Source organism: Aedes aegypti, chromosome 3 (assembly GCF_002204515.2).
Source record: "Aedes aegypti strain LVP_AGWG chromosome 3, AaegL5.0 Primary Assembly, whole genome shotgun sequence".
NCBI lineage: Eukaryota > Metazoa > Arthropoda > Insecta > Diptera > Culicidae > Aedes > Aedes aegypti.
Genome location: NC_035109.1, coordinates 22,016,340 through 22,029,739, shown reverse-complemented (window position 1 = coordinate 22,029,739; position 13,400 = coordinate 22,016,340). Strand labels below are relative to the sequence as shown.

General features: G+C 36.8%; 1 protein-coding gene across 2 annotated transcripts in view; it reads right to left on the bottom strand.

Moving 5' to 3' along the window:
• The window catches only part of LOC5575098 (endoribonuclease rege-1), a 113,232-nt gene that overhangs the window by 35,159 nt on the left and 64,673 nt on the right, over positions 1-13,400 (bottom strand). Inside the window, exon 1 of one of the 2 annotated variants that reach the window (XM_021853137.1) lies at positions 8,136-9,818. The exons of the other annotated variant lie outside the window; for it this stretch is intronic. Within the exon in view, the coding sequence (XP_021708829.1) occupies positions 8,136-8,165 (30 nt within the window). The 5' untranslated portion in view covers positions 8,166-9,818. Of the gene's footprint in view, positions 1-8,135; positions 9,819-13,400 lie in introns of those variants that run through there. 2 annotated transcript variants of the gene reach the window in all.

The following is a 13,400-nucleotide window of genomic DNA, read 5'->3' as shown; positions in this document are numbered from 1 at the left end:
ATTACGTAACACACAGAGAGAGGGAGACGGTCTTCCGTAGTGTTACGGTCCTTACAAAAATTTTATTTTTTTCATACAAAAGTTGTTATGTGGGAGAGGGAGGGGGTCTAAAATTGACAAAATTTGCGTTTCGTAATATTTGAATCATCCCAAGGAAAACAAACTTCTTTGCTGATTACCAACGCGCGCAGAACAATTCTCGATTACTTTTTCAAATCGACGTAAGTAACTTTTATACGGTTTTGAGAAAATTAATTAGGAAAAATCACAATCTATTTTCTAAAACTGTTTTAAAATGAATCACCTTTTTAACATTTTTTTGCCGTGTACTTCGCTCAAATTTTGCATACATTCAGCTCACGTGCAAAAACTAGGTAGTTTCTATTATTTCCCACAAAAATAATTATAAGAAAACGATAAGCTGTTTCATTCAGTTACTTTCGACGTTTTTCTACCAGTGTATAATCGGCTCAAGTAGTGTTTTGTTTTGATTCGTGGTTAAGTCATTTTGTCTCTCCATACAGCGGGGCGGCGAAAGTAGTGGTTAGGTTGCGAAAGTTGAAAATCTTACTTTCGTCGTTTTGTAAATCCGGAAATTAAACGTTCTAAAAGTGAAAAGTTGAGTTGGTACAGAGCGGTACGTGTAGAATTCCGCCTGCTTAACACGTAGGATCGATAAAGTAAGTTTGTATACTATTTTGACTTGAGTCTGTATGAATAAGTTTTCGAGAATTTGTTACTGGTGGCATTTCGTACTCATGCTGCGTACACTAGAGCAGCGAGCTTGATTTTGCGCACGGAGTCATCTACTCCTAATACCTTTAGGGCCGTTGGGGGATCACTTCAATCACGGATTTCAAACTTCCTGTAAGAGCTGGTGTTCCCCAAGGCAGCATTTTGGGACCTATATTATACAATATTTTCACATCTGACTTACCTGAGTTACCTCAGAAATGTCAAAAATCCTTGTTTGCGGATGACACAGGCCTCTCCGCCAAAGGACGAAGCCTGCGTGTCATCTGTAGTCGATTGCAAAAAAGTTTGGATATTTTTTCTTCATACTTGCAAAAATGGAAGATTTCTCCTAATGCTTCCAAAACTCAACTAATAATATTCCCGGTGATAGGTCATTTGGCATAAAGTCGTTTGGCATTAAGCCGTTTGGCATGAAGTCGTTTGGCATAATGGTCATTTGGCCTAAAGTCTTTTGGCATAATGAGTCTGAAACCAGGAATTTCTCAATTTTGGCTTGTTTTGGAGTCAATTGATACAAAATGACACTTTATTCAACAATCATTCGCTTTTGAATACATTTAAGCATATTAGGAAAGTTATTGCCAAATGTATTTTATTATTTATTCAGAAATTACCTTTCTTTCAAATATTATTTCTTCTTTGAGTTTCGCTATTGGAACATTTTTTTCCACTGAAGAGTTTTATAAATTTAGCATAAATATACCCTTCTTTTAATTGTTCTAAATTTTTTTTTCTAAATATGATGTAACCATGATTATAGGTATGAAAACTGTTGATTTCAAATTTCTTTGGAGCTATATTTTTAAGTACTTTTTGTTTCCAACTGACAAAAGGGCGGCAATCGATAATATTGATCTGCTCAAATTATCAGCGAAAAGAGAAATCTATATCTGCAGTTACTTCGATGGGTTGTGCTAGTTTTCGGTTCCCCGAATGTTGTTTCCCCGAACGCCAGTTCCCCGAATGCCAGTTCCCATAATATCCCGTTTCCCCGACTAGCCCACTTCCCCGGAAAGTTTTTAGCACTCATAATTGTGGTAACTTTATACATTTTAGGGTGGTGAACGAACTGACCATCTAATATGCACCCTTCTTTATTTAATTGGCGGTTCTTTCGAGTTTTACCATCCTTAGCATTTTTGCCAACATGTGTATAGCCGAGAATGACAGAATACTTCCTTCTGTAGACTGTTTATTGTTCTTTCTTGTCACCACTTTTCGGGGAAACCAGTCATTCGGGGAAAATTAGTACAATCACTTCGAAGATTCTGAACGCACTTTTTTAAGTCTTTTCGTTTTATTATGCCGAAATAATTTTTGGCGTCCATTCTTCTATTGGTTTAATTATAAATTTTGCCTTCTTTTAAAAATAGGCTGTTCTTTATATTTATACTGTTTTAAATTTTATTATTTAGTAAAGCTAAATGTTAACCATTTTTATATTTTGCTGTTTTATCAATTCTTGCCAGATGTGTTGTTTGAATGATAATTACTTTAGAACCTGCCAACATTCAAAATATACTTTTTAAGGGGAAACGCGTTATCTCCTTCTGAGATATGCTGATGGAAAAACTATTGTTTCAATCACAAATTTTGCTTTCAATCGAAAATAGACGGAGTTTTTGATGTACACTTCCAAAATTAAAATTTATATTGAACCGTTGAAAAGTTTTGCCACAAATATTTTCTTTTAAAGATGTGTTGTTCATTTGACTTAGGCTGTGAACAGATTTTTTGCGTTAGAGCCTTAAATGTTTTATACGAAAATAATCTGCTCTCGTATACAGGCAATTTTTGCATTAAGTCGCATTGATAGATCTTTAGATTAGAGCTTTTGATATTTTGCAAAAAAAGTTCCATTTTTTTATCAAGTAATTTTCATCGAGTGTTACGTTCAAACTGGAACAGAGCTTGATCTGCAGCGAAATATTCTATGAGCGTTCCCTTGATGAATAACTGCGAACCTTCTTGGCCAATTTACTGTTTTCAAATATGTATATAGCAACAAGCTCAAAGATACTCTATGTTCTGAGATGTGGAGACCCGTCACGAGTTTTATTTAGTAATGCTCTCTAATGTGACAACAATTTTTGAAATTCTAGGCTTGGAAAATCTCTGAACGAACCACCTACCATATTTTTCTGCTATGGGCTCGGTGGTGTTGATCTCGGTAAAAGCTTAAAAAATGCCGATATTTATTTTAAGTCAATCATTATGCCAAACGGCCATTATGCCAAATGACCATTATGCCAAACGGACACTATGCCAAACGACTTTATGCCAGACGGCTTTATGCCAGATGAACTGTCATTTTGTATGGGGTGATTCAAATCGTTTTCCAACAGCCTACTTGATGGCAAGACGAAGTTTGCCGGGACCACTAGTTATGAATGAAATCATTTGACTGATAAGTTTCCTCGCATAAAACGCCACTTTCGGAGTTCTTTTGTACATTTTGCTCCATCATCGTACAAAGTAAGTCGAATCAATCCGTAGCAGGTGTCAAACCAGCATTTGTTATCATAAATCAAGTCAAGATTAGTTTGCAATAAAATGTATACACTCGCATTGTATGACATTTTTTATCATATGAAAAATGCATGCATATCACGTCAACTTTTGTACGTAGAAGGCCTTTTCACGACATCCTATACGTGAAAATTGGCAAATTTAACCATCGTATAGCCAGAGTTGCTTGATATCAATCATATCAGCTGATGGCTGATGGTCTAAAACTATCACTATCACTTGCGAGCTATCAATATCACTTTGATTTGACAACCAACAGCAGTGATGCGACATCGCACTCTAGATCATAATCACTGCGGAATGAGTGACCACGTGGTAATTATCCATGCTATTACTGTTTTTCAGTGACCAACAAATAGATTCATTCTATCTGCAACACTGTCTAAAATATCGTACTGATAACTTGCCATTTTAACTGCTTAATTTAAGGCTGAACTTAACCCATCAGTGATATCCATAGTCTATCGCCATCAATGCACTTGTGATGGAGTAGACAGCATGATGTTGATGTGATATACATTGATCCGAATTGTATCGCAGTCGGCCTGTACAAATCAGCAAATTTTAAGCGTTGATAGTGACAGCGAGCTACTCTGACTAAAATATAAGTGATCTTATTTTTTCAGCTAAAACTGTCCCATACAAAATGTATGATACGAAATGTATAAAAAAAACCATACAAAATGTATGGAAAAAAAAATCGACGAAAGAATACTTTTAACCTTCCAATTATAACATCTTAGCGCAAATGCTGAACGTTTTCGTAAACACATTCGAGGTACATGAAAATACGATAATAATCAAGATTTTGAAACCTAGGTATGAAACTCGTTAAAAAATTGTTTCGACATTGACAATCATCAAAATTGGCAACACTGCTGTAATAAAATCGCTTTTATTTTCCACACATTATTTTCATATGTTATTCTGAGATTACCAATTGAAATACTCAGAGAAAACCATTTACAATTTGCTGTAGCTCGATAAATATGCGTACACGATTTTAAAAGTATGAGACATTTTAGTAAAACTACCATAAACAGTTAAATGTGTACTTAAGACTATTGTTTAAACGCACGATTTAGCTCTCATTTGTACAAATATAGTTTCTTTAGTCAACCATACTAGTTTTGAACACGCTTTTTACTTTTCTCTTTTGCTGGGTGTGAAAGGATGGTGTATCAGCCAATTTGGTTATAAAAGGATAGTGTATCAGCAAATTTGGTTATCACTAAAGTTACCTAATGTCAATATAATTGATTTTTTTAAAGCTGTACCTTTAGTAGAATAGTAAAGAACACAAACATACAATTTGTTCATAAAAATTAGGATTTTTGTTTTACGAAAAATAATGTTAAACTTTGACAAACAGCTTTTTTTTAGTACACTCTTAAAAATAATGAAAATTACTGCGGACGTAATTCACATCAGGACTGATGTAAGTGATGAAATGTCGTAAAAATGTGTTCTGAAAGATGTATTGAACGAAAAATGTAATTTTACATGATGATGGACATGGAAACGATGCCACTATGATGGACATTTCTCAAATCAGACACTATAGTATTTAAAATGTGACACAGATTCACGTCATTTGGCTCGCTTCTTTTATATGCATCCAAAAGACGTAAAATCACATGATTTTTTCGGAGTGTGTAGTTTTTGGAAAAACTATTTAGCTCTTCAACCAAAAGCATTCTCTAAGATCTTATGTTTTCATAGCATTGTAGAATAATAGTTGAACGATGCACAGAAAACCGATTTCGAATTTATCAATAAATAAAAAAATATATAGCACAAACAAAGTGTCCACTTTATAAAATGAACAGTCCTTGTCAATACCAAAATGAGGTATTGACAACTGAACAATACCTAATTAAGGTATGATACCAAAATATGGTATGCATAAGTTATCGTGAGTTGTTTTTTCTGCTCGGAATGCAATACAAAACACAAAGGAGGAATATTTATTTCATCAAGCCCGAGTGCTATCCAAACTCCGCGAGGCGTGTTATGTTCGCACGGGTCACTCAAGAGTTACGTGTAAAGTGTGAGTAAGTGTGAGCATATAAGCAAGAGAGCAAGGTACCAGAAAAAATCCTCGCATTTCAATGCTCTCTCACTCCAATCGTTTAGAAATTGTGAATTTTGAGTTCAATTTTTCATCCTTACAGAAAAACTTTGAAATCGCCTCATTTTTGCATCGTAGAGGAGTTTCTGTCAAGCCTGAATAGTAAACTTAGGCAAATGCACTATTGATAAACATAGGAATCCCTTATGAAAGTTCGCCACACCTAAATACGCCAGGGGCCCATTCACAAATTTCATAACGTTGAAGGGGGTGGGTGGGTGTCCTCGTGCTGTTACGCCTCAGACAAAATTGGAATAATATTCATATATAAAGCGTTACGAGGGAGTGGGTGGTTGTCGAAAATGGTCATATTTGGCGTTATGAAATTTGTGAATAAACCCACCACGCGCCTATCGACGTCCTGATGTGTTTTAGGATTTTTTTTTCAATATATATCGGAAGGTAATATCGTTGGGGGGGGGACCTGGTGTAGTGGTTAGAACACACGCTTCTCACGCCGAGGACCTGGGATCGAATCCCATCCCCGAGATAATCACTAAAAAATTAGTAAAGCCGTTGGTCCCGAGATGAACTAGCCCAGGGCTAAAAAACTCGTTAATAAAGATAGAAAAAAAAATATATCGTGGTTAGCGTTTCATCCAAAAAACGCAACTGAAGGGGTTAATGACTCAGTTATTGATTAAAGAGAACCCAGACAACCCAGGGGCCCAGATAGCCGTAGCGGTAAACGCGCAGCTATTCAGCAAGACCAAGCTGAGGGTCGTGGGTTCGAATCCCACTGGTCGAGGATCTTTTCGGGTTGGAAATTTTCTCGACTTCTCAGGGCATAGAGTATCTTCGTACCTGCCACACGATATACACATGCAAAAATGGTCAATTGGCATAGAAAGCTCTCAGTTAATAACTGTGGAAGTGCTCATAAAGAACACTAAGCTGAGAAGCAGGCTTTGTCCCAGTTGGGACGTAACGCCAGAAAGAAGAAGAACCCAGACAACCAGAAGTCACATAACAGTCTACGTAATAACTCGTTTATTTATACAAATTACCTCGCATCCGCAACACATTATGAATGAAATCATTTGACTGATAAGTTTCCTCGCATAAAACGCCACTTTCGGAGTTCTTTTGTACATTTTGCTTCATCATCGTACAAAGTAAGTCGAATCAATCCGTAGCAGGTGTCGAATCAACATTTGTTATCATAAATCAAGTCAAGATTAGTTTGCAATAAAATGTATACACTCGCATTGTATGACATTTTTTATCATATGAAAAATGCATGCATATCACGTCAACTTTTGTACGTAGAAGGCCTTTTCACGACATCCTATACGTGAATATTTGCAAATTTAGCCATCGTATTACGCAAAATTTGATTTCGTTATTCGTACATTTTGGTTGTTTGGGAAAGTAAACAAAGATAGGTTCTCAATGTTGGATAGGTCATTTTGAAAAGTTGCGCGAGATACAAGTTGATTGCCTTATTTTCGATTCACTTTCAACTCAATAATGATTCACTCCTTCACTCACTGTTTAGGTTCATCTCAACTCGTTTACATTTTCACGTGTGTTCATTTATTTATAGGTATTCCACTAAACAGCTCGAAAATTTATTATAATCGATACTCAGTTAACAGTAAGTCGAGCATAAATCTCAAAAGTTGTTGGTTTCCAAAGTATAATCACATGTTGTGATTTAGAACTAGTACTTGCCATGTCGTAAGATTTTCTTTTGGGCTCATCGCTAAATGGCGAGTAAAAAGGAATTACCTCCATGTCTCGGGGCTTGTATCCCTTATCCTGCCCTCACAGCACTTGTATACAGAATTGAAGGGAATGATAACAGAAGCACTTAATGCTTCAAAACAGCGATGCGCATAATCACGGAGCATAATACTATTACAAGGATCCGACCAAATACAGCACCTTAAAGAAAAATAAATTATTATCGTCCGACATAATTCATGGCTGTGTATCGATAACTGGACGTAAGGTAATACGATCACATCCGCTTTACAACTATATACCATTCAAAATTAAATCGGATTCGATTGAAGAAATTGCCAAGATACTCATTTCAAGTAGCAACTCAAAACATAGAACAAATTGCACTTAATATCTTCAGCATGGTGATATGATCGAAAGGTATCAGACGCAGCTCTAGCTCTCACTCACTAGATCAGGGTTCAAATCCCAATCAATCGTTTACAACTTTTTTGTTAATTTCTCAAATCGGGTCTTTCGATTGCTGGGTTTCGATTTTCAAATGTCGCTGGCTGGTTTTGTATGGGGAATTCATCGGTAGCGAACATCTAAGCCAAAAAAATCATAAATCCAGAATTATTATATTTTTTGCAATCTTATTACCCGTTTCTGGCAAATGTTATCATATTTGTAACTTACAAAAATCAAAATATGAATAGAAATTATATGGTTGATTTCAATCGTTTCTTTTTGGGTACATTTTTGAAAAGACACTAAAAAGAGTCGTAGCTAAGAAAAGATTGAAGATAGAGGAAACGTTTTACATACAGTCCAGTTTCGCTAAAGAATCAGTAATACTGTTTGAGTCAAATTCTGCAAAACTCATTCAAAAAGATTTGCGATTTGATTGACGATCTCTGCACGTGTAATTATCCATACCGTTATCTACATCCTGGTGAGTCAACCCATAACGATTATGCCCCATATTTCTACATATAAGATAACACAAATCCACAGTCGTGTGTCCGTCCGTGTATCACATGCCACAAATTACCTTTTGACTATAGTTGCTGGTGATGAGCATCTTTCTCTGTCTTTCGTTCGTGTGCTAATAAATACAAAATCCTTCTCCTTTGAAAAAATGAATAACAAAACTGCTCTCCGTGTCGTTTAATATAGGAACTATCAGTCGCTCGCAGTTTTCTCCGGTCGTCGTCGTTCGTGTCGGTGTAATATTTATCGTAGCGCACCACAAGATCCGCTTCGCAAATGACCCATTCACCGTCTGGTTACCACCACCTTGGGGCAGCCTCTGTATCCTATCTTGGCTGAATGAACCAACCAGTTCGGTCCCCGTGCTAGCCTAGCTGATGAGCTTTGGCGAAGGCAACGAAGACGACGAGACGAAGAAGAGGTCAACCCGTCGTCGATCGTCGTCAGAGACGAGTCAACCGGTTTTCGGTTTTCGAGGAGGGTCCCACCAGAAGAAGAAAGACTCGGACCAAACTGCACACGACCTCCTCCTCGCTCTTCAACACTCCAAAACGTCGTCGCGATCGCCCACCACCGCAATTCACAAGATCCGGAGCCGTTGAACCTGCCTGTTCAGCCGCAGGTGAACTGATCTACGGGGTGGTGAGCTGAAACCACAAGCAGAGATATCCGAGAGCTCTCGCGGCGAACCCTTGCGTGACGAAACGGAATTCGCCTCTTGTTGATCAGGCGGTGAAGGGGTAGATCGGCTTCTCTGACTAAGCGCGAGACTTGCCGAGGGTTGGTGGTGGGAGAATCTGATGATGACGACGATCGATCGAAACGCGCGTGTAGCTTCCTCTCCGAGCGTTGGCTCCACTTGCTGCTAGCGATGCGATCAATGATGATCAATGATCATGTTTTTGCTGCCTCTCAAGCGCGATTACGTAGACACTAACTGCCGAACAGGACTCCAGTCTTCAACGCCTACCTCCGGTGCGCTGTAGTGGCCTGGAGAGCGACTGTGACGTCAACGCGCGAAGATCACCCTCGATCGAAGATCTCGTTCACTTTACGTACAATGCAAACGGATTTAGCATTCCTACAACCACATTGAAGCTCCGAATCACTCAATACGTATTAGCATTCTATCGATATACTGTCGTCGATGGCGTCAACATGCGCCGCTAGAATTGAAATACTGGACGAAAATATATGCACCACACTTCACTGTACTCTCGTTGGAGGTTTTGTTTGCGCTTATACTGGATTCTTCTTCTCTGGCCTTTGATTATTACTGCTCGCTCCGAATCCACATCCTCTTTGGGTGCAACTAAACTCGTACTCGGATCACTTTTGATTTCAATTACCGATCACTCACTTAAACAACTATTTTGCTTTGTAACAAAAACTTCTAAGCACTTTCAGCTCCTGAGAGATATTTCGTAATCACAGTTTCACCAATTGCTCCAAGTCGACCATATCCTGGAGCAGCCAATTCTTCTCCACAAAAAAATCTCACGACCAGCTGCCAATCACCAATAGCAGCAAGGTGGTAGATAGAAACACCACAAACCAAAAAAAAACGGTCGATTATCGAATACGCGTCGAACTCTATATGCTGCGATCAGCCACTACTAACCACCTACTTCTTTGAGCAACGAACGGAGCACAACTGTTTTCCATTCATTTGACGTAGCAAAATTTTAATTCAGCTTTCTCACCGAGCTGGGAGGAGACCGCAGCGCAGCTCGCTCGCGCGCACCCAAAGAGTATAAGTTAGTCAGTCGTTGAGTCGATCGGCTTGGGGGATTCCTCATCCCGAGCGCGCTTACACGGTGCTTCATTTACCGTTGTTATTTAAAAAAAAAATCGTTAGCCTAGGCTACTAAAGGCGTAACCATCAAAATCGTTGATTGTTAGGGCTTTAGCGTTGTATTTCATATTCGAAAATCGTCCAGCATAAGTATGGTGATGGAAGACTGTAACACGAATATCATAATATCTTCTCAGAAAAAGCGAAGCGGTTCTGTACGACTTTGAAATGTTTATCTTTTTCAAGTTTAGGCCATATTCCAACACATTTTCATCGATCTAGTGCTTCATTTATTGATATGATTATTACAAATGATTCTGGTTCTGTACTTTGCTTCAATCAATTTGATGTTCCATTTTTATCTAATCACGATTTGTTACTAGCTTCACTGGGTGTCGATTTGCTGCCTGCTAATAACACGAGGACTTTTCGCGACTAAAGTCAGATGAATTGCCTGACTCTTTGCTTGCTTTTTTCAACAGTTACATACATGATATGTTCGATAACTGTGTACCGTTAAAAACAAAGTCTATAGCCATCCAAAATGCAATCATTGGTTCAAACAGGATATATCCAAAGCATCGTGATCTAGCCTACCGACTATGGAAAGTCTGAAAATATGATACTGACTATTCACCACTGTATAAAAGGTTAAGGAACAAGGTCACGGTACTGATAAATACAGCTAAGAAGGAATATTGGAATACAAAAGTTTCAAATGCTTCCACCTCAAAAGAATCAGGGAAATATTTTGGACAAATGAACGTCAAATCGCGCTCAATATTAACGAACTCCCAATGAGGCTCACAGGCTGTAAGATCCACGTTTTTGCAGACGACGTACAAGTGAACTTCAATTGCTTAGGGCTTACTATTGATACCGTCGTTGGGGGTGACAATGGGTCAAAAAGGGATATGTGCGATTTATTTTTTGAACAACTATCGCAATTTAACTCCAATAAACTTCAAATTTGGTGTGTATGTACTTCGATGGTACATTAACAACTGTTCAAAAAATTAAAGACAAATATTTATTCACAGCGGCACCACAAGTGAATGAAAAATGACCCAATCTCACCCCATAGAGGGGGTGACATTGGGTCACTGTAATTCAAATAACTTGTTTTTGAGAATATGATTTCAAAACCATTCACAACTGAAAAATATTGACAAAAAACGATGCAAATAAGACAAAAAGATATCTAAGATGTTTCACAAGTATGAAAAACCCACTTAAAAGAAAGATTATACTGAAAATTGAAGAGCTATGAGAAAAAATATGTAAACCCAACATTTATCGTCAAGTTTACATACATTTTCTTGGTTTTCCCTCAAATTGTCTTCAAAGCCTCATCCCCATTGCTATAAAGCCCATTCAGTTTCCCCAAAGGTGTACTGAAACAGTGATTGTTTTAAACCTTCGCAAATAGTTAAATTTCGGTGCGACATTCCACGATCAATAAATTTCAGGCAGAAGTTGACGTCATAATCCCAGTATTTCAGCGATTCAACTCATTTGTACTTCCGTGAGATGTTTCTATAATATGAAAACACTGATAAATAATCAAATTTAGAAAAAAACACCCTTTTGATAAAAATTTACGATGTTGCTGCGCACGAAACACAGTTGCTGGTTTGAGAAGTTGTCAAAATGCGTTGTATTATTATTCAATGCACGGAATATTCAAGTAGACTTGTTTGATGTTTCAGAGATTCTGTATTTAGAAAGAATAAACACATCTTAATGAAAAAAGAGAACACCCAGCACCGTAAAATGTCAAAAAAGTGGACTTGGAATTTCATTTACTATCGTTCTTGCTTGACCCAATCTCACTCCCATGTTCAATGTCGTACCGAAAAATATGATTTTTTTGTTGGAAAATCAAACAGATTCCGGATAATACCTGTGATGTGTAATGAAAAGACTTTCAACATTCTACTAATACAACGATAGAGGCTAAAGTACATGCGTGATACTTTGTACAGGAGAAATTTAATGTTGTAAATTTTATCTAGTTTCAACATGCAAGTTTATTGATGTAGTAAACAAAACCTACTACAGGTATGTTCCGTTTTTATCAACACGATCGACGATTTTCAGTTGACAAAAACGGAACCGTGACAAAAACGGAATAATTTTCTTAGACAAAATATTTTACAAATTTGAAATGAAAATTGTAGTTTCGTCAGGATAATACTCATTTTCATCATATTAATGCACAGTATCGACGTTTAAGAGCTGTAAGGAGCATTTAGATTGTTCATTCTTATAGGTTCGTAATGAAAGTCGATTGCAGACTCCTATCAATCAATATGATTTTGTTATAAATGATTAATAGTTCTAGTTTTCTTAGTTAGAATTTCAATAAATGTAATATAGAATATTAAAACGATAATCACATGAATGTCTTTTGCATCACAAGGTACGCCATATTTGTAAAAATAACTACGAGGAAGTGGGGCAAGCAGATATTTTTTTTAAAAGAAAGATTAAACAAGAAACAACTTCTTGTTTTACTTTTCATCCTTCTTTTTCATCTTCTTCTTCTTCTTCTTTAGGCATTACATCCCCCTGAGCCTTCTTCTCAACTTGTTCTTATATACACTTCCACAGTTATCAACTGAGAGCTTTTTTGCCAAGGTACCATAATTCGGGAAGTAGTTGATCAGTGGGGAGAAATTGATCATTCCCGTACCCTCATGTATAAACCGTCAAGAGAGCTATGATCCGATTTGAATTATTAAAAATTAAATGATGACACTTTACCTGATAGCTGCGCTTGATGTTCCTAAATTCGGTTAGACATTCAAGATAATTATACCATGGAAAACAGATTTTTTAGGAAATGTTTGATGAACTGTTGAAGGGTTCTTTTTCAAACAGTCGATTATTGCCAGGTCTGTATAAAGACACCATTTTAATAAACTGTTTCATACATTCCTGATATGTTCAGTGAACCCAGTTTTTAATTAGTATTGAGGATTAAAATTCATTTTCAGAGAAAAAACATGTTCTTTTAGTGAGCGAGTTACTAATTTCTGAGAAAATTGCTTATCTTTAGGCGTATAATATGGTGTATTCTGTAATTAACAACATTTAATTCTAAATTTGATCGATTTATCAAAAAGTTGTAAGATTTTCGGGATTTGATTTGGATTTCGTGAGCTCAAATTTAGTGAATAACATATCTCTTTAATTTATGAAACCTATTGCAGTAATTAATCAATTTCACCCCGGAATCAAAAACTCCAACTCTAAAAAATGTTTCTGTTATAAGATAAGATTTTGTCAAAATTCCGTTTGTATAATTCGATAGACTTATTTCAGTACAGGTTTAAAAAACATTTGGATGATAAGACATGCACCCTACTTAGAATTATAGAACAGAGTCTCTCAAAAGTTATTAATTTCACCCCATTTTACGGTACATTTTTTTTTTGCATTTGCATTTGCATTTTTGATCATAAATGTGGAGTTTTGTTGCGAAAGTTTTGCAATTGAAATGAATACTTTATACGGTTTTCTGTGCTT